At 36.5% G+C, this 26,014-nt stretch overlaps 1 protein-coding gene across 3 annotated transcripts in view; it reads right to left on the bottom strand.

The window, feature by feature from the left end:
* Window positions 1-213: 213 nt before the first annotated feature.
* The window catches only part of LGSN (lengsin, lens protein with glutamine synthetase domain), a 56,237-nt gene continuing 30,436 nt past the window's right edge, over window positions 214-26,014 (bottom strand). For 2 of the 3 annotated variants that reach the window (XM_064650244.1, XM_064650242.1), the window contains 6 exons: window positions 22,802-22,870; window positions 16,982-17,041; window positions 16,380-16,427; window positions 15,002-15,998; window positions 5,063-5,241; window positions 214-2,872 (listed from right to left, as the gene is read on the bottom strand). In XM_064650244.1, coding sequence (XP_064506314.1) covers window positions 1,673-2,872; window positions 5,063-5,241; window positions 15,002-15,998; window positions 16,380-16,427; window positions 16,982-17,041; window positions 22,802-22,831 — 2,514 coding nt within the window. In that variant the 5' untranslated portion in view covers window positions 22,832-22,870 and the 3' untranslated portion in view covers window positions 214-1,672. The remainder of the gene's footprint in view (window positions 2,873-5,062; window positions 5,242-15,001; window positions 15,999-16,379; window positions 16,428-16,981; window positions 17,042-22,801; window positions 22,871-26,014) is intronic. The other variant, XM_064650245.1, reaches the window with a different exon arrangement.

Below are 26,014 nucleotides of genomic sequence, written 5' to 3'. Positions count from 1 at the left end.
AAATAAACAGAATGAGAAGACAGAAAACAGATTTCCAAAGCCCCTGAAGAAGTGTCAATGCTGCAAAAGAAAAGCATTTTTTTCAGAATGGGAAGTTCTGTTTGACTAGACCTGGACAATGCAAATCAGCATGTATCAAACAAAAACAGTCCCAATCTGTGGCATGCAGAAAAAGTGTCAGGTAAGAGAGAGAATCAAATCCACACACCAAAATTTATTCATCGTGTTTCCTTAAATTCTTTATTTCCTCTTGCTACCTGAGTATAAAATGAGTTCTTTGGAATCTCACAAAAAGCTTTAGCATACCCCGTGCTACATTTCAAGTACAATACTATGTAGGGGAAAAGTGGAAGATCCATCAGTAGGCAACTAGCACATTTCTGTTCAGACTTTCCTAGTTCTGCAAATTGACAGAGGCATTGACTGAATCTTTTTTTCATTCCATTGATGACCAAACCTTTTTACTCACAAATTCCTACACATAGATCAAAATACTGTGACAAGATAAAGAACATCAGAAATCACTGTTAATGTGGAAGTGGGGTATGAAACAAGGTTTATCTTTAATAATAAAGGAAGACAACAGCAGCAGTAACAAAAACAAAGATGAAATTTAAATCCCACCTCTTGCCATTCCAAATAAATTATTTTTCTCTACACCAGCTGTCATTTCTAATTTTAGGGTGGGTCTTCTCTTCCTCTGTTTTAACCGCAGTTTGTCAGTCTCTGAATATGCATCTTCTCTCTTTCTTTCTGGTTTTAACCTTTTTCTGTTCCATTCTTCACAGTCATCTTCTTTATGCCTGATAAAATCAAGTTTTCCAATAAAGCACAGTTTAAGCTCTAAATTCTCTACTTTCTCTGCCCTTTTTTTCCTCATTTGCCATTCAACTCTGAATTAACTCATTAACTATCAAAACAAACAAAATACCAGCTCATTTTTTATTGCACAGTGGCGTGACACTGCTGCCTTTCCATGAATTATTCCCTCTCCAAGTCACCACTTGATTTCTTTTGGTATCTTTATTAACTATAATTCTTGTGAATTTCATTCAGCAGCAGAATTCATGATGTATAGATTATTTTATAATCCTTCGTGCCTTTTTTATTTATGCCCACTAAGATACTGATTACTGGCTCTCAGGTTCTGCAGTTTCAGTTCTTTGCCCTTCTCTCTACTATGTTCATTGTTCTAGCCTATGTTTTAAATGAAACTCATATTCTTCTGATTTAACAACCTATCAGCTACTGAACAAGCTGGGATAAATCCCACAACCATGCTGAACGAGAAATTCCCCTCCTTCCTCAGTTATAAACCTCACTTCCTTCGCTATCTCCGTTACTTCTCCTTTTCTGCACATTATGGAGTGTTACAGTTGGATAGTTGCTATTCTCCATTTCACCTTCTCTTTTCTTTTTTCCAACAGCAGGTCTGTTCGAAAAAACCACCTGTTTTTTAAAAGCCTGATATATTATTTCATTAATATATCAGCTTTGCACTGCCATGAATGTACAAGGACAATAAAGTGTAATCACCATGTAATATACAAAGGAGGGGGAAAAAAATACCAAATCATTAACCCCCCCATTTTTAAATATATTTACTAATTTCAGGAATCTTAGCCATTCACTGTATGCATTTACACAGCACCACTACAAAAGAATGCTCCTTCTAAATAAAATACCCCAGGCATTTATTCCTTTCACTATCCATTTCTTCAGTTTCTAACTCATAATGTTTCATGGCAACAAAGTATCGGATAAAAGTTTCACCTAATGCTTCCTTAATGCAGGAATCTTTCTCGAGTGCAACAAGAGCATCTTCTAGTTTCAGAGGGACTGAGGAATGTTTCAGATCACCAGTGTGATTTTCTTCTTCGAGCATATCATCATACCTAAGTCCCCTCTTTACTCCATCTAGACCCGCAGCAATAGTAGCAGCAAGGACCAGGTACGGGTTTGCTGCAGCAGAACTTAATTTATTCTCTATGTGAGTGCCTTTTCCACCATGACATTTGACATTAAAGGCACAACTGTTATCATTATATGCCCATTTTGCATTTACAGTCTCTTTTGATTCTTTACTGTACTTGGAATAAGGCTTACGGCAACTGGTGGTAGGAGCCATCAAGCAGCTGATAGCTGCTGTGTGTGCCAAGAGACCTGATAACCAATTTTTTCCAAGCTCTGTTAGCTCCTCAACTCCATAACCAGCAGAAAACAAATTCTTCTGGCCGTTCAAATCCCATAGGCTATGTGACAGAGCCCCTGAATTGTAGAATCCTGATTCTGAGAAAAAGCTAGCTACATAGTTATACTTCTTAGCCACCTCTTTAATGCCTGTTCTAAATGTGAAGGCACTGTCAGCAGCATCTATGCCAAACGCTGGATGAAAAGTGATCTCCATTTGCCCAGGCCCACTGGAAGAAGAAAAGCTTTCAATGTTGGCACCAGCATAATACATTCCTTCAATGAGCTCCTGAATGAAAGTCTGGTCATGGTTATTTAGTATTGTAGCTGCAGGAAAGGATATTGTCTTTGAATTTACAACCTCAGTAATGCCATAAATACAAAATTCATAAGTGAATGCAGACTGCAGAGAAAAACCATTGTCCTGAAGCTGGCTCAGCTGTTTCTTGGCAATGTGCCTCGGTGAGGTCATTAGCGGGTTGCCCAGCACAGTGAAGGAATCACATATCACTCTTGCAGTCTGCTCAGTCCAGGGTAGTATTCGAAACGTTGATAAATCAGGATTCAGAATTATGTCACAGTTAAAATTGGTTGCATTTATGTAATCTAATTCATTATCTTTAGGATTCAGCGTCAGCTCAAGATAACTTCTGGGCATGGCAACACCATGAATTGCTTTTTCCTAAACACAGAGCAGAATGACATATTACCAAAAGAGCTCAGTGGTATTTTTATACATGTAAAATATGTAAAACTCAGACTCTCAGCAAGAACAACAGTCTTTTTCTTAAAAGAACACTAAAATGCAGCGATGACTAAAGTGGAAGGTAAGAGCCAGTTACTACATCATTATAAAGCAGAACAAGTTTCTGTAAGATTGGTACGAAAACTCTGGCATCAATTACCCTAATGATAATTTTTTAAATTTCCATAAAGTACTAAAACATTAGTTTTAGTTAAACTAAAGTTAAACACCTATCTTGCATAGTCTTTATGTAATTATGGGCTTCACCACTTAGGTGCAAATTTTGCAAGTCAAACTTCTATCTATAGTTAGTCTATTTTGCTTCTACATCCTCTGAGCATTTTCTTCACGTAGACCCAAGTCACTACACAAGATTCATGGCGATATGAATTCAGACAGTAACTTCTCTTTAAATGCCATAACATGTACCTCAGCATTTTCCAGCTGCAACATTTAACAGGAAAATATTACTTTCTGGACTTTAAAAGTTTGGCATAAAATGCAAAGAAAGCACTTCCGAGTGAGAAAAACTCATAATGATATTTTCTTCTCCATTGGAACAGAAAGCTTCAACTGATGCAAATGAAATGCAGATAGAACCCCAACAAAGGTTTGTCTATTTTCAAACAAACACCTTTACAACTTACCTTACATTCAAATATTTATCTGATGAAAAAGTTATGTCAAGTTCTATCAAGCGAAATTTGGCTCATGTTTACATCCTACCTTTATTCTTCTAAGCAAAAGGATTCCTATTTGAGTGAGCAGATGAGAATAAACGTAGAAAGGGGCAAGCTCAGAACTTGCCTATCATTTTGCCTCACATTTTGCCTATCCAGATGGAAAATTGTTGAAATAGTTCTAACTGCATATGGTAGCTTCTTTTAGTATTACTGAATGATTGAATGAAGTCTGTCATCTCTTAAGTAGGTGGCAGTCAACAGTACCAATTCTCCCTGTGGGACACCCACAACCAAAACTGCACACTCTGGTGAATTCTGCTCCAAGATGTCTAAGCTGTCCATTTGGCAGTGAAAATGTTTTGAAGCTGATTACCCTGTAGTAGCACCTCTCCCTGCTTCAAACACCTCCTTGATACCCCAAAAATTGCTCTTTACATATGCATATGTGTGCATGTGTGTACACATACACACTTTTTTAGTGTAAAAAAATTTACATAGTCACAGCTCTAATTTGTTCAGACCATAAGTAAGGTCAACACAAAAGCTGTCTTTGAACAAGCTGCTCTAGACATTTGCATTTTGACATAGCAACTGAAAGAGAAGCAGCAATTAATGTACAACCCTTCACAAGAACTAAAATGGCTGAGAAAAAGTTTATTTTGATAAAATCCAAATTGCATCAGAGAGAGCAAATGATATGTAGATGACACAATTGCAGTTTGGTAATATCTAAAAGGGAAATAATGAAAACGCAGCTTAGGCTTCAGAAGGAACTTGAAACAAGAGTGTTCTTCATCTCTTCCTGTTCATATTTTTTTTACAATCACTCGGTAAAGTTTAAAATATTCATAGTGATATGTGAGTGAAAGTATAATGCAGTTATGCACATGAAGTACCACAGAAGCAATATACTGAAAAGCCTGATCGATCAAGGATACACTTGGTGAGGATTGCTTCCTAATTTGATTTTTATTTCCTGAATCATTACTATGGCAAATATTGCTGCTAAGTCATCATGCAACTCAGTGCTATTTTCGTATGTTCATGACAGCTATAAAATTTCTCATACATGAGAATGATTTTCATTCAGTCATTTTCTTTCTTTCAGTGTTTACTTCTTTCTTTTTGCAATTTACTGATGTTCAGTAAACCAAACCTTTTATAATGCATTGAACCTGAGATGATAATTCTGAGGGAAGAGATTATTAGAACTCCAAAGAACTGAAATTACCAGCCTTATTTAATTATATTACTATTTGGTGGAACAGAGGAATAGATTATTGTAATGATGAAAGAAATCTAGATCCTTTGGGAACATGAGCAAGTGGAGGGAACAGATAATTTGTTCTAAGTTTGAGCTGCTGCCTGCACTATGGAAAAAATATAATTAAAGCATGAGGGTATGAAAACACAAAAATGTACAGTGAGAAACCAAAAAACTTACATGAAAAAATCGAGAAGGAACATTCTTTGATCTTGACACACCGTGGAGGTCTATTGATTCAAATCTGACAAACTGCACGTTGTCCCTGGCCATCTGCTGCTTAATAAATTCAATATGAGAGAACAGGTGAAGGAGAGTTGAACTTCCGAGGCCGTTTACATCAGGGTCTCTGTTGAATGCTATAAGTGAAGAGGAATGTTCACATCAAACAAAATAATGAACACTGGGATACAGGCTGTTCTCCTAAAAATAGTGGGAAATTGTGGCATTGAGTGTAAAATCAAAAACTAGAAAAAACTATGGATGATGAAACAGTTTTGTAAATAAACACATATTTTTCCCGGACAACCTGTATAAAATCCCTTATTTTTTTGAATGGTCTGTAACTTGAATTTTTCTTCAAGTTGAGAAGAGAACGTGGTAAAGCCAGGAATTTCTGAGGGATACCTCAACTGGTTTGTTGAGTGTTTTTAGGAGCGCAAATAGCAACTGGATACCTATTTCCTACTGAAAACTGACAGAATACAGATGCTATGTCTCTTCAATGACTTTGTAAACTGTATGGTTACAAAAGCATGGTAAAAAGGGCACCTGTCTTCTACTAAACCCTTCTCGAGACCTCCTGAGGAGGACCGTAGTCTCCTTCACTGCAGGCAGCAATTTTTAAGGGAAGTTTATGCATTTATGAATTTTCTAGTATGGAGTTGTCTTCTTAACTGCATTACAGCAGCTGTAGGACCATATAAACTTCTTGACATGAAAGTCTGAGTATAACTTCCATAATGGAACAGAGAACTGGGCACTGTAACTTCCTTTCACCAACCTCTCTATTTCTCAGCCTGCTTCTCTTTTGAGTATCTGTGTATTGTTATTACTCAAGTTAAACTCCATAAGGTATTAATTTTCACTCGATACAATAAACTAAACAGACCAAGTGTAAAATTTTACATAAGACATAAAAAAATGTAAAAAAAATATTTCTTTCTACATTTCTGGGAGAAAAGTCCTCCATTCTTCCTGAGGATTTGATCAGAAGAATTTTTGCAGATCTTTCAAATCCACAGTGGAAGATCACCATCAGCAGTCATTCATCACCACCCTTCAAGCAGAAGTTTAAGGCTTCATGCTGAGGCACTCTGAAGGTTGGTGGGAGCAATCCTAATCTCTCCAGTAGAAAATTACCTGAACTAGAGAAAATCTCCTTTAGCACTGGCCAGCAGGCACAATCACATCTTTTTGACCTCTCCTTTGGGGCAAGTGGGACTGACAGCTGTGTGCCTGTAAGAAGGCTCCCTAGCTGGCCCAAAACAAGGCTGTCAGATTATTCCCCGAGAAGGCAGTAAACTCATCCACAGTCATAGACTTCTCAGACTTTGAATATTACTGGAGCATCCTCCAGCTTCAGATGGCAAGGAGGATGCTTTAGGTCAGTAAAGAAAGAAGAGGTTAAGTAAGAAGAGTGCTCCCTGACAAATGGCAGGTGAAAGCACAGAACAAATTTTTAAGTAAATAGGAAAACAGAGTAAAAGTTGAATAGGTAAAAGCAAGGAAAGAATTTTGTCACATCCATTTCTCTTTGTGACATCTTTCACTTTGGAAAGATTTACTAGATTTGACCTCTTTATGAACATGATCATTATCTCGAAGTTTATTAACAGCTAATAAACTGTGGCTGTTTAATAGATTAACAGAATTTTTAAAGATTCTGAAAATCTTTCTACAGTTTATATCAAGGGGAATTTTCTAGAACTCCAGAGACAGAAATCTGAGGCTCTTGCCTTTGGAAAAGCAGTGCTCAATCCCTTATTCTATATATGTTTAATTTCCTCTGTAAAGATGGTAGACATTTTCTGCCTACCACCTGTCACACTGAGATTTTTATGTTTTTGTATTATTCAAAATAAAGTTTGGCTGGCAATACTTGAAGTCAGTCAATTTTTGATGTAAATTTTGGAAGTATTTCCTAAAATATCTTTAAATGTTGCCTGTTAAATTTCCATCTACTGAACAAATATTTTTCAAGTAAAAACACATAAATCATGAAAAACAGCAACTTAAATTTTGATCCAATTAATTATTTAAATCAATATTCCTAAGACATATAAATTATATAAATCAGTATTCAAGAGAAACATAAATGTGATGTGAGTTCATATTAATGATGTATACATTTATTTAAAAAATAAAGCTACAAATGTACTTAATTTAAACATCTACTGATTGTAGGTGATTTTCCAAATTTTATATATATATGTTTTCCTCAGACTAAAGTTATTTGACTAAATACATAAATACATAAATACATAATTACATTATATGAACTAACAGAAATTAACAGAAAATTCCTATAAAGTAATGTTTTTAAAGAATGTGAAGAAAGCAAAAATTATTAACTGAAGAAGCAAGAATTTGTCTTCTTCAGTTGGACTCATTATGATTACAGATGTATCTTTTTAAATAACGAGTCTAAATTGTATATATTGGTCTAGTATTAGTCTAAAATAAGTCTGTACACACGTCTAGACCCCCCACTAGTCAAAAGAGAGATGCTTATTCATTTACAAGAGCCTTTATCCAAAATCTTTTAGAATCAATGGAAACAGTCATGCATGCTTCACATACTTTTTAGAGTTCATCTTTTATATTATTTGCAGATTACCTTTCCCATTGAAATAATAAGTTTCTGTAAATTGTAAGATAGCTAAAAATATCATCGTGACTTAATATCTCTGATTGATTTTGGAAATATGAAAGGGGATTTGTTTCTTAAGTAATAATTAGTGAATAATTACTGACTATTTACTTTTCTCCAGCACAGGACCCAAAATTTTTTGGTACCCACTAAATAAACCGCTGTCAAACTACATCCATGAAGCCAATTATTATTAAAGTTTGGAAAGGTATAGTAGGGAACTGAGTACTCCGTCTTTATCCAGTTCATATAATTATTATCCAGTAGTTACTGGTAGATAAGGTAGCTAATAAGCAAGTATTTGGCAGGCCTAGTTGATTTAGAATCACAGTCTTGAAGTCTTATATTGTTATGAGTGATAATTTTCTTCATAAGTAGAACTGTTTCCCTAGCTTTCTGAACCTCTAGAAATAATGGTACTTTCCTTTTAATTTCAGAAAATCTACTTACGGAAACATTTAATTCAACAAGATGCTCAGATTTTTGTTCAAATTTTCATTTTAAAAATCAAATAAAAATCCAGACAGACCATCTTTCTTTAAGCAGATCCTTAGATATCTACACCAAATCATCAGGACACAGAAAAAAACTTGATGTTTGTTTGTCTATGGTTCTATCTGCATTTCCATTTAGGTTACCACTGAGAAATAATTAGTATTATTCCTGCTTCTATTGTAATTAGTACAAAATATCTACAAATGCAAACAACATATCTTCACTTATTTAAAACATATTAATAACACAAAACTAAAAATATTACCAAAAATTCTAAAAATATAAAAATTATTATTATTTCTAGCAGAGGAATGGTGCCATTCTTATATTATTAATGTTAAAATCACTCAGATTGCTGACAGCAGCTGACATGAGAGTAGGGCAAATAGTTGACATAGCGTTCCCTTCTCAGCAACATAAAAATGCCACAATAGAAGAAAGTGCGCATCCCAGATCAACCCCTTATTTTCTCTTTGTACAAAGGAATCCTTTCCCATGGTCCCTTATTAAATCACACCACAACAAAACCAAACAATTTCTCAGCTCTAGAAGAGGTGACTGTGTCAAAGTGAAAATGAAATAAAAAGAACATGATGCACGTTGCCAGGGGACTGGACAACCACAGGCACAGGCCGTCCTAACAAATGTAGTGATACTGTAAACTCTTCACTGAGAAACAAGACCACCAAAGGAACATAAGGCAATAACAGCAGATACCAGCAAGTAGACTCCAGATACAAATCATGTGTTGGTGAAGGAGACGTTTCTGTCAGTTCTCCCCCAGTCTCTTCCTCCTGCTGCCTCTCTAGCAGCACCAGTTGTGCCAGATCTGCTTCCTCCTGATACAACTCTGCTGCAGCCACGCAGCTGCTTTTCAGCCTTCTCCTGCCCCATGACACAGCTGGGGCACGCCAGAGTCCTACACAGTGTCAGAGTGTCCTCCCTGTGCTCTGTGGCACTTTGTGGCACCTGTTACTGTCTCAGAGAGGCAGGGAAACAGAAACATTTGCAAGTGTTGAAATTGCTATGCCAGTCAAGGCAGGGTTTCATCATTCTAGAGCTGACTTTGGCACCAGCTAAAGGCACCAGTTAGCAGGAAAGGCACAGTATTCTTTGCAAAATAATCTGCCTAAAGAAAATGAGGTTTGCAGTTCCTTACTAAAAAAATGGTCTTGTGGTTAGAAGCAGGAGGTTTAATACCTAAATTTGTTTTAATTTCTTCTCCATTCTCAGAAATCTAACACAGGGTGCTCTGATGATCTGTATTGAACCCCTTTATAAAAATAGACATGATGATATTCATTCATGATATACTGCATGATACTCACTAGCAATGAGTCCCACAGGGTAATCACATATCTACACTCTTCTAAATTCTATGGAAATTCCTGCCAGAACTAATTTAAATACATCTGCTCTTCCTTATAGAACTCTGGTTTGTATTTTTAAGAATAGCCAGTTTTCTTGGTTCGTACAGCATGTTACTTACTGTTCTCCCATTTGTCTTCAAACATTAACTACTTCTATATCTCAAACCTTATATGACAGCTTTTCCTATACTAGGTATCTTTCTTACTGCTACTTTTCTATTCCCATCTGTTTTTTGACATGACAAGTAGACACGAGTCCTGGGTTGCATTTGAATGCACTATTGATGTGAACAGCGATCAGAAGCATTCTCAGCTGAAAACATGCAATTTATATTTCTTTTTCACCTAAAAAAAGTTTCACTGAAAATATTTACTGATTTGATTTCTGTAGTAAAGTACATAAAAAATTGTTTCCTACCTTGTATTTTACTCCCCTAAAAGACCCTTAACATGGAAATAAATACATAAGCATACCAGAAATTCCCAAAGCATGGGAGACACTAAAAATGTTTTCCCGATCCCTTTTAAGTGATACTTTCAATGTTTTTTCCATCTGTTTCTTTGTCTCATGAGTCTGCTTTCTTTTTTAAACTTAACTGCAAAGCAGAGTTTTTACTCATTTGACCATGGAGAAGGTTACGTTTTTCCTGAGTTTTATAGCTAATTTAGAGACCAACATACAGCTTCAATCATCCATGAATTATTCTTTCCAGTCTGAATGACAACAAAATGACTTAGCATCTCAGAGGGGATACATTGTCAAGAATCAAATGCAAAGTAAGTTTTTACTTCTCAATAGATGAAAGATAAAATAAATAACCTACATTTTTTTACATTCCAGGGTCTTTTGTAGAAACGGCTCTTCTGTACTGAATAAAGAAATCATCATAGTTTTATAGAAAAGTTAGAAAATATTTTACTTAGGCAGGATTAGTTGAAAGCAAAATGTGCAGGCGGAAGAAAATTAAAGTAATACCCAATGGAACTACCTAACTAATAATCCTGAATATGACGAATCTACACTGGCATATCTGTCTTCAAACTCAAACAGAAATTTTGGATTTCAGGAAGGAATCATTGAGCAAAATTGCGTGAACTGAGGTATAAAATAATGCAAACTAGGAAACCCCCTTTGGCCTAAGAATAGTTGACCTAGTTTAAACAAATCGAGTGAGAAATATAGAATCACAGAATAGTTTGGGTTGAAAGGAACCTTAAAGATCATTTAGTTCCAATTTCCCTTCCATGGGCAGGAACACATTCCACTAGAGCAGGATACTCAAAGCCCCATCTCACCTGGCTTTAAACACTTCCAGAATGAAAGAGAAAAATTTGCTGAATGTGAAGTAAGGTTATTTACGGGAGATATTTTGCACAGTATTGAAAGTAAGAACTAAACTCTTTTTGAATATGTTGTAAAAGGAGAAGCAGATGGCAGAGAAATCAAGCAGAAAATGCATTTCACTTACATTAGGTCTAATCTAACTGGTTTTGTAACCTTTCACTATTACTATAAAGAAAGTAAGCATCTCCAAAGGGTGGGAAGAATTACTGTCTGAATAAACTTTTCTCACAAAGAATCATGGGATGATAAGCTTACTCCAGGTACCAGAGATAGATGAGTTGAATCTCACCTGAAAGGAGACAAAATAGATCAGAAAGTTTGGATAGAAGTCCTATTTGAGCATTTTTGCTCTGTATGCGTTAAGAGGACAAATGGAAAACCATACGGAGTCAGAGAACAGGAAGATTTCAGCTGTTGGTATGGAAGATAAAGGACTTAAGAGTTTTGGTTTGCTTTAAAGAAAAAGAGCTGCTCTAAGAGCTTGTAGGACTAATGAAATCCACTCTTAAGTATGAAATACAGCCCGTGTCTTCTTGATATGCTTTTCTTTAAAAAGACAAGTTAACAAAGAAACTTAGTGTTCGGTGTCAGCAACCACATAACACTTAATGTGATTCTTGAAGCATTCAAACCTTCTTTTACTGTTCACTTGAAATTTCAACAGTCACTAGGTAGCTACTGGTGCCTGCAGCCATAGCTAAGACGTATCTTCTTTCTTCAGAAATTTCCCTCTCTCTCAAACAGTTTCTGATCCCATGTTGGTCATATTTTCTCCTCAGCCTGTGTGATGATACCAGGCTCTGTAGGTCACTCTGAGCATACCCAGTGCATGTGGTTGCCAAAACCATCTGCAGTCCCTGGCTGTGGAAACCCATATATCACTGTGACAGAGGGGAATGACACACCAAGAGTATGGTGTATCGTGATCCTTGGATGCTTCACATTGTTCGAATAGTTATTTCCTTTTGCCTCCTCTCTAGCTACCATGGTATTAATATTCTAATTTAGTAGCATGCAGAGCAGCATGCAATAGGATCTGAGTTCAGAGAGGTCAATATACAGTTACCTTATGTGCTATATATGGTATACATATAGCACATGCATACATTCATGTCCATGTGCATGTAGTTACTATGAAGTGTTATATATTATATTAATGAAATTTCATATTATTCTATACTGTTTGGAATCCTTCCTCTTTGTCTCCCAAGAATGCAAACACAGAACAGCTTAAGAAGCACCTGGTCATTAATTACTATGTACCAATTTGCAGAAGTGCATATCATTATCAGATATAGACACTTAGGCAAATAAAATTCCTAAATCCATGTTAGGGCAGTTAGTATAATCACCTAATTAGCTACATGTGTTAGCTACTATGTTTCCATGGAAAACAGCTTTAGATTAAAAGAATTTTAGCTTCAGTTCCAATTTCTCTGACACTGCCTAAGTAATATTTTTCATACTGACCCAAATATCTGACCCATCTGCCTCTTTTCTAATATTTTTCCCACATCCATGCACTTATTTTACAAAAGAGCTGACAAGAAATGAACAAAATGCACATGCAGCAATATTTCCACATCTTTCAATTAGAATTTTAGGAAAAATGTAGGGATTTATTATTTTAGAGAGATGTTAACTCTGTAACTAGCATGGCTGTATATCAATTCTCTGAAGTACTCTCAGTCATTGACACTCAGCTAGGTTTCAACCTCTCTGCTGCTGATCTCTAGAGATTGTCCTTAGCTGTGTACTTTTACAACCATAGTATATTCCTGTTTTGGCCATATCTCAACACTGAGTGGGTCTCAAATACAACCTCTTGTAATTTTTCCAAACATTTTGGATTAAGCCTTCTGATTTGAGCAAGTTCAAATATTCGAAAACTTGAAAATTATAAGAGGCTGTATTTCAGATCTACTCAGTGTTAAGATATCTTTAGATTCAAGACTTCAGGCACTTTGGTAACTGAAATATTTAACATAATGTTTTAGTTATAAAAATAAAATATTTAGGATTTGATCTTATCAATCTTAATAAATTATCACTGGCAGCAATGAAATACTGTTTATGCAAAGGCTAATTAAAGAGTGCAAAATTTTATCTAAAACTTTCTTCTCTTCAATTAAGTTACTGAATCTATTCAATGAAAATTAAATTTTGAACACATACATTTCTTATTAAGTAAGAAACTATTTCTGTGCATTCCATTTATGAGTGGAAAAGGCACAGTGAGCCCTACAGCTTGTTGGTCAAAGTCAAATGGAACCCAAGCCTCATGAGAATCCACAACTTTTTTATTTTTAATGCGCTTTTGATGAGAAAAATAGTTTTTTCCCATTTCCCTTCATATTTAGTTCTCATCTATAGTTCCCTTACAGTCATTGCTGCCACCAGTGATACAGAGTAGGATTAACCCCAGGTAGCTTTAGGCATCTCAGAGTTAAACAAACCATTTTAATTAATCATCACAGGACTTCTTTCCCTGGGTGGAAAGATACCCCCACCTCCAGAGGTCAATTTCTCATCAACTTCTAGTACATCTTTGAAGACGTATTTTACTGACTAGGTGATAAATTTGGATTAGCTACTTCATGTTAAGTGGCTAAAGCTGGGTTGAAATCTCCCAGTGGAAACTACAATTAATCTCATCAGCTCCCTGTATCTTGTAAATGATGCTATGACAGAGAATTCCTATGTATTGAAATATATTTGCTGGTTTTGCAGACAATGAGAAAACAGTCATAATCTAAATGTGACAATGCATTTTGCTAACCTTTCAGCAATGTGAAAACCAATGTAGTGTGGAAAGGGAACAGCATCAAGTGTAGGTTGAACAGTAATCCTCTAACCTCTTTATTCTAATAGATATGAATAGAGAGTGGTTCAAGTGTGAAATATTTTTTCAAAGCTTTATATTTCTCATGCAGTGACCTGAGTTACAACTAATAATGTTCATGTGTATCTTATTTAGCCTTGTTCAAACTGGGTAACACAGAATGTCTACTGAGAAATTCTGCTGTAGCAAGAACAATTGGTATGTTCAAATTGTCTTTTTTCAGAGTATGTACAGCAATGTTTCTACCCATCTGACAGGGGACTTGAGAAAAATCAGAATAAATTAATATCATTGTAAACATTTAATTTCTACTATTATCTTTTATTACATAGTTAATGATGGATGAAGTATTTTATCAATGAAGAGATTAGTATTTCTTGTATTAGTGAGATAAGTCAGAAGGTAAGATATCTGTTCTGGAAAGATGATAGTATGACCTTAAGATTGATGCTTATGGAAATGTATTCATCTGATATCTATTCAACTAGCAAACTGTTTTTTGTGAGCTTCCTGGAAACAGAACAACAAACTGCTCAAGCCCATTACAGCTAATAATAGCTTTCAGTTTGCTGATCCAGCTAGCCCAGAAGTATAGCTTTTACACTTTCAAAGAAATCACAGCTTATTAGTAGCAATTGTCTCTATAAACACTTCCAAAATGAACTTATTGAACCACATGAAAATAAGGGGGAGTTCTCTGTCTCATTTGCTTTTCTTCCCCTATAATTTATATGAGATGATTTTGCACTCCAGTTCTCTAACAGGACAAATAATTGAAAACATCATCCCTATAAGGGAGCAATTTCTGCTGCTGGAAATGTTAACAAAAAAAGAAATTTTAAGAAGCTCAGATGCCATCAGAGTTTTGCAGTGTCTAGCAGACTTTTGGGAAATTCTGCCTGCACTCAGTTTAAATGAGGAAATATTTCAGTTTTAATGAAAAAAATACACGACCACTTCTGCATGGCAGTTTTTGGCAGGCAGCTGGGCTTTATAAATACTTTGCTTTAAAAAAAAAAAAAAAGCATCACAGATGTAGAGCACAACGTCCAATCCATCCTGATCACACAGAAACCACAGGTGTCAGTTCTCTCATGTACTAGCTCTGACTCAAGTTTGCAGATTAACAAAACACCACAAAACAACAGGAGCATTTTCTTTAGCAGGAGAGTAGGTGATGTTTAAATATCCTTACCAGCATTGCCTGTGGAGGAGTCAAACTGAATCTCAGGTGTTGAGTTTTCTGCAGGTGTAGAAGCTGCCGGTAGTCCCAGAATAAGTTGATCCACGTTGCTTCCCACTGGTTGCTGCTGATCAGAGCCGGCAGAGCTGAGGATCAGGAGACTTTTGCTCTGCTGCCCCACTCCCTGCTTGTGGAAGCTGTAATACTTTTGCTTGTCCTCTCCAAAATGGGGACTAAAAGTCTCAAAGGGTTGGCCCTGCTTGTCAACTGCTTTCTCCCAGGGTTTCAAATTTTTCTGAGCAAAAGTGCCACCTGCCTTGCCACAGAAATAAGGTCCATGAGAAGGCAGAGGACCTTCACTCAGTAGGTTTTTCAATTCTTGTAGACTTTGTTTAGAAATGCCAGGTGCCCCTGTGAAGGACTCAGCAATACTGTTCCCTTGTGTGGATACAGCACCACCCAGGGAGCCCATCTTTGTCACATGAAACTTTAAAATTTTTTCTTCCATACCACCCTGTTCTTCTGGCTTAGCCCCCACCTGCTCACTGCCCTTTTCCCTCTGCACTGCCTCTGTGCAGCCACCTTTCCCCGCACTCCTTGCAGGCTGTATGCCCGTGGGCTGCTTCATTTGAGCTGCTCTATCTATTTCCTCCTGCATTTTTCCCACTATTTTTTTCCCAGTGTCAGCATTTTCTTGGGTTTCTTGTGTTTCTCCAGATGTGTCTTCTTTCATAGCACTGCCAGAATTGGAACTGTCATCACTCCCTCTGTCCTTTTGCACTGGAGGAAAGGTAGTGGGGTTTTGGAGAGACTGGTCTGATGGTGGTTCTGAGCAACCAGTGGTTCCTTTAAGGGGACAAGGATCTGGGATTTTTGAGGTGCGAGACAGCTCCATCTTCTCATTTTCTAAAGGAGGAACATACTTTGTAGGACCTTTGATTCCCTTTTTCTTTCTGAAACCACATATATTGTTGCCATCAACTTCATCACTGTCACTTTCAGATGTGTTCTGTAACCAGCAATAAAATATACAACCAAATAATATGCATGAATGAAACATGGTAATGGAGCACTACCACCAGCTACATTAAACTTGTAGCACTTCCATTAGTACTTGCTGGTGCAGGTCTCTGTGGGCACTTATTTTGATTCTTAAAAGTTCTCACAGAATTCTTTTTCTTACATTTTAGAAAAAAATCAGTGAAAATGCTTTCATAATATAGTTTTTAGGCAGATTTAGTAGACTGTAATATAAGACATAGTACACTGTGTGACATTAGTTGCCAAACCTATGCCCTTTAAATGTGAAAAAAATGTATTTTAGTAATTACATTTAAGTATATTCCTGTTCATATTAAAAGTGTTTGTATTTATAAAGGAAATTTATTACCCTGAAACACAGAATACAGGCAATCCTTATAATTGTGAAGATTGAAACCTGAAAATAAATGGCGTTTAAATTAATTTCAGAATCAAATTTGGACAAATAACTGAACTTGCAGAGCAGTGGCCAAGAAGAAAATCTTATAATTGGATGTATAAACAGGAAAGAACCTGAAGATGATGTTTACCTTTATATATGACATCAATATAGTTTCTATTGTGGTGGTGAGAGCAGATTTTAAAATGGGTCAAAAAATCAAACCCAAAAAAATCAAACCCAGACACATTCGAATTAAAAAAAATACCACACATTTTAATATTGTGGGTGCCTAATTATTTCACACACTGTCAAAGCAGAGATTGAATTCTCCACCTCATATCTTAAAAGAAGACTCCCTAACACAGTTTAACCAAAATATAAATCACCCAATAGCCAATCACAAACTGTTATATTGTTTATGAATCTACTCAACTGTAGACTCATTGTCTATGCATCTACTCAAGCATGCATTTAAGACATATTAACAGTCCTTGGTTTGCTTGGAATGGGCTGGAATTAACACCTGTAAGGAAATCAAGGGATATCCTCTGAATGAGGTTATTCTTTACCTTTTCCACAAAGGAATAATCTGTACTCTCTCCAATTTCTGAATTTCCAGAAGAAGGGATCTGCACAAAAGCAAAGTGAATGGCAGTCTGGGTAAAGCAAAAGAGATTCCTGTTGGCAGACAAAAGCACGTAGAAGAAATGGCAGCAGCAGCTAATGTGCATGTGGAAGGAAACAGTTACATGGCCCCCACTGAGGTAATTAACAATTCCCTTTCTCTACATTATTTCTCCCTATTTTCACTATTTTCCCATTATGCTATTTTCCATCATTATCTATTCAAAAAGTCTTATGACTTCTCTCCTAACACAGAATCACAGAAATATTTCCTTCCTCTCTCCCCTTGCCCCAGTTTTCCATGACATGCTGTATGTGCACCTTCTCTGGGAGCTTGCCAGGACACTGCTGGTAGCGTGGAAGGCAGTTGGCCACCAGCTCTGTAGGGAAGATGAGCCACTCTGTGCCTGTAACTCCCAGGCACATATCTTGGCATGTGATGTGCCCATGATGCCCACTTGAAATCAAAAACAGCTATTGACACATTCACAACAGAAATCCATGTTTACCCCAGTTTTAGCACTCAGTTTTTGATGAACCCATTTCTTCATCCAAGAGCTTTTGTTTATTTCCATAACAAACTCCATGACAACCCACAAAATTATTCTGGGTGTTTGCCGATACCCCTACACATTCACTCATGCAGAATAGATCTAATTCCTACAGCTCTGCATCATTATAGAATAGAAATATAATAAAAGAACTCTTCTGAACAGCAAACCAGACAAAAACTGATTATTATTCTGAATTATAATGAAGAATCTTAATACCTCTCAGTAATACAAGAAAGGGAATGAAGCTCGGGAAGAAAAAGTAGGAATGGAGGATCAGTCTCTGCTAAATGGAAAAACACAAATAATCTTAAAATAATCATCATATTAAATTTCTAGATATATACATTTTTTGAGATAACTTAGATAAGATTTCCAGCTATAAAAGTTATCGTCATAACAATATTTTGTCTTGCAATTAATTTATGAAAAATATTTATTTAAATATCTTTTGTGGTAGAGGCTGCCATCACTAATATATATTGATTTACAACTTATGAAGTTTTCAGAATTCTTTTGTTTTCTTTGAATAACTTGAAACTAATAAGATAACCATAACACTATATGCATTTCTGCTTTGTAATGTATTTCTGCTCTCTGTCCTCATAACCACCAAAAATTTTAAAGTTAGATGAAGTTTTTGCCTGTTGTCCCTATGGTGTATCTTTGAAAAATGCTCAGTAAAATGACTGAAGAAAAGTTAAGCACATCCTTTTTTTTCACACCTGTGTACTGAAGTCAGATAAAAGATCATGTATCTAAAGCAAAATGTCAGAAACCTGTCTATTCACATAATTAGCCATTCTAAAGGATTTAGTGAACACAAGGTAGCATTCCCACATTATAATCCTTACCAAAATAAATTCCTTCCGAATAGAGATGAGCAGGATAAGGACTGATCACCGGTAAGTTTGTTAATTCATTCGAAACAGATCTCTAACAACTGATGTAACTGTAGTAGTTTGCAAAGAGTTTCTTTTCCATGAAGACATAAACTATGGTACTTCATTTTGATTATAGACCCAAAGATATACTGTGGCAATTGCTCTTAAACAAAAACAGTGATAATTTTTACCTTCAAATAAACAAAACTCTTGCAATTATACAGAGAACAACCTATGCATTTCTTAAGGTCCTCAGCACAAGGCACACTGTAACTTTGTGCAGGAAAATGACTCTTTGTTTCTAAACAAACTCAGACATTTATGGACTTTCATTTAGAAATCATTCTCCATGTTTTCTGCAGTGAAATAAACAGGCCTGTTTATTTCAGTTTGTTGCAAGGTATCAATACAGCATCTCTTCATATTAAGACAGTCATATGCACAAGCTATGACACAGCCTTACTTGTCTAGTAGGTTACGCGGCGTCTACCATCAGAAAAGGCTTACTACTTGGGCACAGAGGGGAGACCACCCAGGAACAGGACTTATGAATTATCTATTTAATTTTTTATTTCTTGAAAAGTTTTTTTTAATACAGAAGACAGGGGTGGTTAAGTGAAATAGCACCTTGAGAGAGATACAATGCAAGAGAGCTGGATACAAATCATTACTTAATTTTATTGAACCCTGGGTCCTGCTAAGATGAAAGGAAAGAAAAGCAGTCATGGCTTTAATATGACAAAAGTTCTGACTACTTTCAATTTCCTGCCTGAATGTTCCTACATTTTTGTTACTCTTTGGCAACAGTACCAGGAGATACCCAGGCTACTTGAAAGTTATTTTACCCACATTTGTTTCATCAGTATTCAATTTTTGTGTGCTTATTTTCAAATATTTACTGGCACCTTAAGTCAGAGGTCTTAAGTTTTGCAATTTGCTTCTCTGTCTTAGCAAGTGAACGTTTGGGCAGTGACTCAAATATTCCTGCCAGAAGAATTAGGTCCAAAATATAAACAGTTTGGGCCACATTATGCAACAAATCTGAGATTTAGATTTTTCTTTCTAAAGTTTTATCTGACGTTATTTGCCTTTGATAGGGTTTGTTACTCCCTCAAGGTCTGATTTCTATTAGGACTACTTGTCCCAGTGCCGCTACTTGTGTTTGCACGTCGATCCCCTCTGCACTGGGGAGGGGATCTTTGCGCCTGGCAGGATCTTAGGTAGAGGTGGACCAGCTGAAGTCCTGCAAGAGGCAGGAAAAGTGGTGGTGGATCATTTCCCTTTATGGATAATCTCAACTCACACAAATAACAGCTTTGCTAGTCACTGCGTACCTGCTGTGTCACTTTGAATATACAAGATGTCTGGACATCTCTGACTATCAACAGAGCATAAGGGCTACACTTGTGCATTACAGCAACATATTAAGGCACCATGCAGGTAGGAAGAAGAGAGAATAAAGGAAAATAGCAGCAAGCAAATATTTCTGCACTGTGCAGATGGAATTGCTTGTTCTACTTAATTACATACCACTTCTGACATGCGATCAGGATTCTACATTTGAGGGATATTTTATACCTTGTGGTAACACAGAAAACAAAAATCTAAAGCAATTTTTCTTAATTAGTTTGTGCTCACTTTTAGGCTTTGTACAGCTCTGGAGTGGAGCATTAACTATACCATGAAATATGGTACTGCCAAAAGGCAGTTCGTCTGTAAACCTGCCAATCCACAAGTTGAGAGTATTGGAAATGTAAAGTGTTGCCTTTGGGAGGAATAACAAATGCTAAGGTTTTTGGGGTGTGAAGCAGAGGTGAAAATCCAGGACAATTCTTGAACTTTTGCCTTAAAAAGATTTTACAGGTGACTGAAAATATATCTATGGTGTTCTATGAGGCAAATTCAGAGGCTGCAGATGAGACCATCTATTTTCCTACTTTTTGTTTGCGTCATGACTTCAGGCAACACTGCAAACACTATTGTGGTTTACAAACCTCTCTCAAAAACATACTGATAAAAAGAGACAGGGAAATGAGAAAAAGAAACCCACAGTAAAGCTTTTGAAAGGGGAAAAAAGAGAGAAAGGGAGTTAGTTTAAAAGATGCTCTGAGTAACTGTAGACAAATAGCTGCAGGAGGATTTCTATCACAGGAAAAGGTGAGAGACAAGGTGCAACTCTTTCAGGAGCTTTAGTATATCTAATCAACAAAATAACCAAATGTTCCTGCTACTGGCTACCCAATAAAGTGAAGCAAGCATTCAATAAAATGCACTGGGGTCTCAGTCACATTCTTGTTTTTTGTTTCAGATCATTAACTGATTTTAGCCATTATTTTAACTGACCAATAAGAGGTCAAATTGTGATGATCATCCTGAGCTGGTGCTATAGATTTTTCAAGAACACTTTGCAAAGAACATCAAAATGTCAAAATTTGGTATAACTAAGAAGTAAGAAAGCGTGGGAAACTAAAACAAACAAAAAAAAATTCGAAATATATAAGGTGTGGTTGGCTAAATTTTTGTTTATGAAAAGTTAACTGTTTCACTTCGGTTTGATTTTTTTCTATCATATAAAACACTGTTGAAAAACTGAAATTAAATGTTTCCAGTCTAAAAAAAACCTAAAACTATTGTTCAAGTAATGCTGACATGATATTATTCACATTGTTTGAACTTTTTTCCAGTTCTAATTCAAAAGTCACAGTTTTCCAAAGTATTGCAAATGCTGTGAAACTCTAAATGCTGAAGAACCTTTTCTGTCCCACTCTGGCTGTTACTGGATTACCCTTTACAGCTCCCCCAGGTTGGTACATCAAATTTATTTAAACTTTATATGTAGTAATGAATTTCAAAAACTTGAAGCCAAGTCAGCAGGAGATGCTGTTTAAGACCTCACACAACAGAACCCATAAAGCAAGTAGCCCCATGTCCAAGTGCTTTCCCTGCCCCTTCCCCTGGCATGTGGAAAGCATTGCTCAGCTGCTCCCCTAGCAACCACGGAGCAAAGGAGCAAAGGATGCAGAAACAAATTATGTACTTGTGAGAATTAATGCAGCTCCACTGGAGTCACCGGAGCCACAAAGATTTAAACCAGGAGAGAATTTGGCCATGGAGTTGTACCAAGGACAATACAGATATTTACACAAGGATTATCTCCAGGTACAGAGAGGGATTTTGGCTCTTGGGCACAATGCTAAAAGAATGCATGTGATGATAAACAGACACTGGTGGCTTGTAAGCTAGAAACATGAGGATCACAGCACGTTGTCAAGATATTGCTGTGACTAATTTCTTCCTCAGTGACCTTGTTGGATGAAGTGGCTCTTTGAGAGTGATTTACTGCTATGAAAACCTCCAAGTGAAGGACCTGAAAGTTGCATAAATGTTAGATACATCTGATTATTTTTGCAGTTGGAGAAGCTGAAGCACAAATTTTCCATAGGTCAAGGGAGATGTGTGGCAAGGTGAGGAGCAGAAGAAAAGTCTCCTTCCTTCTTTAAAACTTTTAAATATAGTCAAGAGTATTAACATCCTTCATGTGAAAATGGATGGAGTGAGATTAGTTCACAATATTGTGCTACTTATTTGCAAATCCAACATTTGCCTTTATCCACTACACCCACTCAAAGCCTTCACACTACATAGGCCATTTTCAGATGAGCTTCCCAAGGTCATTGATTCTCTTGCTGTCTCAAAGCAGCAGAGTTGTCCTTGTGACAAGATTATTTGCAATTACTTTCCCTTGGACTACGCCACCTGCACTGTGTTTAAAAAAAAATCCCTCAAGTAAGGCAGAGCCTTAAAATGCATAAGCTTATCCTGCCTTCACAGTGATTTGGGACCACAGAAGTACAAATTCCAGACTAGAATCTGTTTTAAAATAAAGTCATAGAAACTGAGCATCTCCACTTAAGTAGCCTAACTCAGGAGTGTCACTTTCTAATCTATGTCAGATCCTGGTCCACAAATTGTAGTGCTTTCATTTACATTAATGAAGTCAAAGCCAATCTGTTTTCCCAGTAATATTAATAGGATCAGATTTTGGACATCTATTTCTGTTACTCTTGATAAAGTTAGAAATTAAATCAATAGGAACTAAAAATGTGTTAGAGTTGCTTCCTAAAGAAAATGGGTTTTTTTCAGCTTTAACAAGAAGCCTTTCTTTGACTTGCATTTCCTTCAGAATTAAATCATGCTCAACATACATGCATGAAGAACCTCCTGCATAATTCACAATTAAGTATGCACTCACTTGGAATCTTGAGATGCATGGCAGAAGTATTTTATATCAGTATATCTGCTCGGAAATCATTCATGATCAGTCTCTTACCTGCTGAGTAAGGTCTTCCTTTTTGTTCATGTCCACTTCATTCTAGTTCAGGTCACCATCAGAAATGGCCTAGTAAAAATATAGTAGAAAGACATCCCATATTTATAGGTACAGATACAATAAAGGTTAGTTCAAACAGAATTGCTGTAAAGTTCTTTTCCCAGAAGGCCATGCAGATAACGAGCTATGAAGAGCAACCCCAACATGTCATGATCAAGAGCACTGCTTTCTGGAACAGAGTTAAAGTAGTACACTGACAAACACACATTATTAGCTGCCTGCCTGCCTGGAAACAAAGACAACTGAGTATAAAACCGTTTTGCTCAACTCTTCTCCTCACAAAAGGCTTTTGTCCTGTAACAAGCCATTTCTGTTCTGGAATAGAAGCTATTGTTAGGCTCCTTAGAGGTAAAACCTATACTGGGCATTATAACAGCAGTATGTTTTTGAGGCACATGAACAGGGATTTGAAAGGCACAGCACACTGCAAGAACAGCATGCAGCACCAGCCTGTTTTTCTAGATGCTTGCATATTGCTAATTAATATTGGTGCATCTGGTTGTATTATAACAGGGGAGGGGTCTTTTTTGAATTAGATCTCTAAAAATATTTCAAAGATTAGACAGTGAAGCTTGTCTTTCTGAAGTTTTTTTTATTTATCAGGTTTAATATGAATTCAAAAAACTGTGTTTAACTATCATTTCATTCATTCAAGTTCCTTCAGCTGACATAACATTACAGGATGACCATATTGTGTGTTCTTACAGCAACCCTTCTTGACAACCCATCACTCAATAAATCAAGTAAATATGAAATTCAGATTGGCTTTTATCTATGTGAAAACTTGGGTTTGGCATTTTTTAATAATTTCAAAACAATAAAATTAAAAAATAAAAATAAAAAAAAGTTTGTTAAAATATCAAAATAAAAATAATGACTATGCATTAGGAACTATAATTCACAAAAATCTTAGGCATCGACAGTCAAATGCATAAGTATAATTTCTCCAGCCCCAAACTGTGATTCTGAAAATCCTTCCTTTTTCTGGAGATACTGAAAGGTCGGAATTCTGACATTTGTGACTCTATCTGTGCAATTTCTGTAACTACCCCATTCTGAACTGCTCCACTTGTCACAGAGAAGAGCAGGTAACAACTGAAAGTTTATTAGCATTCAAGAAACAGGCTACCTCATAAGACTTGATATTTTGTCAACCAGACATTAAAAAAATCAACACCCATCACTCAATAAGACCAGGCTCCTGCAAGATAGATGGGATGGAAGTCAGCATTTTGCTTTCAGAATACTTTTTCCAAAAATGTTGGCCTCAGACTGTCATCATACAACAGCACAATTGCACAGTTCCTTTCAATCCTAATATTAGCATAAATGTGCTAAAAAATGGGGTTGTTTTCCAGTTTATGCTGGCTTAAAAGCTGGATTTAACATCACTATTAGTAAACACTAATAGTTCCTGAAGCATGTATCATGTAGACTAATATTTTCATAGCAATATGTTCTTTGTGGCATCACAGGAAAGGGAGCCTCAGAAAAACAGCCCAGAACAGTGTTTTCTAGAGAAGAAACAGAGATTTACATGAAATGATCCCCTTATTTTAGAGTGTGCATAATTATTTAATTTAAATATGCTGGGTTCCAACCACGATTTATCAAACACTGATCTAAAAATACAGAAACTTCAAAAATATCACACAGAACAAACATCACAAAAGCGATTACTTAATTCTTAAACTACAGATACTTTGTATGCACTATGATGAATAAGTGGTAATGAGAAAGTGAAAACTGCTTGTTATCCCATTAGTGGCCCTTCATCAGCTACAACAGAGACAGCTTGTCTGAGGACAAGCGCCTGGCTTGTGAGCTGAGGGCAACCTTCAGGCACACAACTTCACCATTATCATGGCTTAGAACTACTTCTGATTCCAGCTACTGGTGTTAGGGTGTGTTTTTTCACTGCTTGTACTCTCCTCCCATTCAATCTGGTTCTTCCAAGGGGGAAATTTCTATATACTCTGAATTAACATCATTTTAAGCAGGAAAGAATCAGGCTTCAGGGTACCCACTAGGAATTTTTTTTTCCTAACTAGTTACCTTTAGCTGCGAAATCAAAAAATGTTTCTTCCACATTCAGAAACCTTCAAAATTAGAGGCCTTTTAAAGTCTTATAGTATTCTTATAACATGTGGAGATTTCCAAACTGGTGCCAGCTGGCTGGTGACAACTAACATCCACACTGTACAGTACTGCATGGATATACAAAATGGGTTTTGCCCAGACCTATCTCAAGAGCTTTTGAGAACAAAGACTTTTGAGCTCCCCAGTTCCAAGACTGGCAATTACATGGCCAAAAAAAGATGTTCACTAAGTCTTCCCCACACCATCATAAACCTATAAAATTCTGTACTAACACCTAAAGGTATCTTTTTCAGGTAACATCTGGAATCCAAAAACAAGTCTGGAGGATATTATCTTTATCTTTGGAACAATTTTCAGCATTCTGCAGCTGAAAAGGAATTCTGTACTGGGCGTTTATGCTTACTTTAAACTTTAGTACTTCTGAGGATTAAAATTTGACCCAAGCTTTATTAGCCTAATTACCTAGATCTTTTGATGTATTTGTGCTACTGCACCATAACTCTAGTATCCTTTATTTTTATCTCCTCAGTAAATCTGTCCACTCTGAAAGTAAATTCTTCATGTTATCTGCATGCAGAGAACACTCTGTTTTACTTGTATTCATATGTGTTTATTCCTTTTCCTTTGGCAGATTATTCGTCTTGTTCTTTTACTCTTCTTTCATTCAATAAAGTATACTTATCTAGGGTACAGTAGATATATGGTTTAAAATCTACCTGTGCCTGAATGGATTTAAATATGTAATTCTACCCTCTATACTGACTCCCTTAATGATTCAAAGCTGCATTAGGAGAGGTTCAAACTCAAAAGTAGGAAACGTTTCTTTACAGATCAAGCACTGGACAGGCTTCCTAGAGAGGTGTCAATGCCCCAAGCCTGAAAGCGTTTGAGAGGCATGTGGGCAATGCCCTTAACAATATGCTTTAACTCTTAGTCAGTCCTGAAGGGGTCAGGCAGTTGGACTAGTTGGACTGTACATCCCTTCCAGCTAGAACTATCCTGTCCTGTCCTGTCCTGTCCTGTCCTGTCCCTGTCCTGTCCCGTCCCTGTCCT

The sequence above is a fragment of the Pseudopipra pipra genome, chromosome 3, assembly GCF_036250125.1.
Source record: "Pseudopipra pipra isolate bDixPip1 chromosome 3, bDixPip1.hap1, whole genome shotgun sequence".
Taxonomy (NCBI): domain Eukaryota; kingdom Metazoa; phylum Chordata; class Aves; order Passeriformes; family Pipridae; genus Pseudopipra; species Pseudopipra pipra.
Note: the sequence above shows the minus strand (reverse complement) of the source record. Positions and strands in the feature narration are given on the sequence as shown.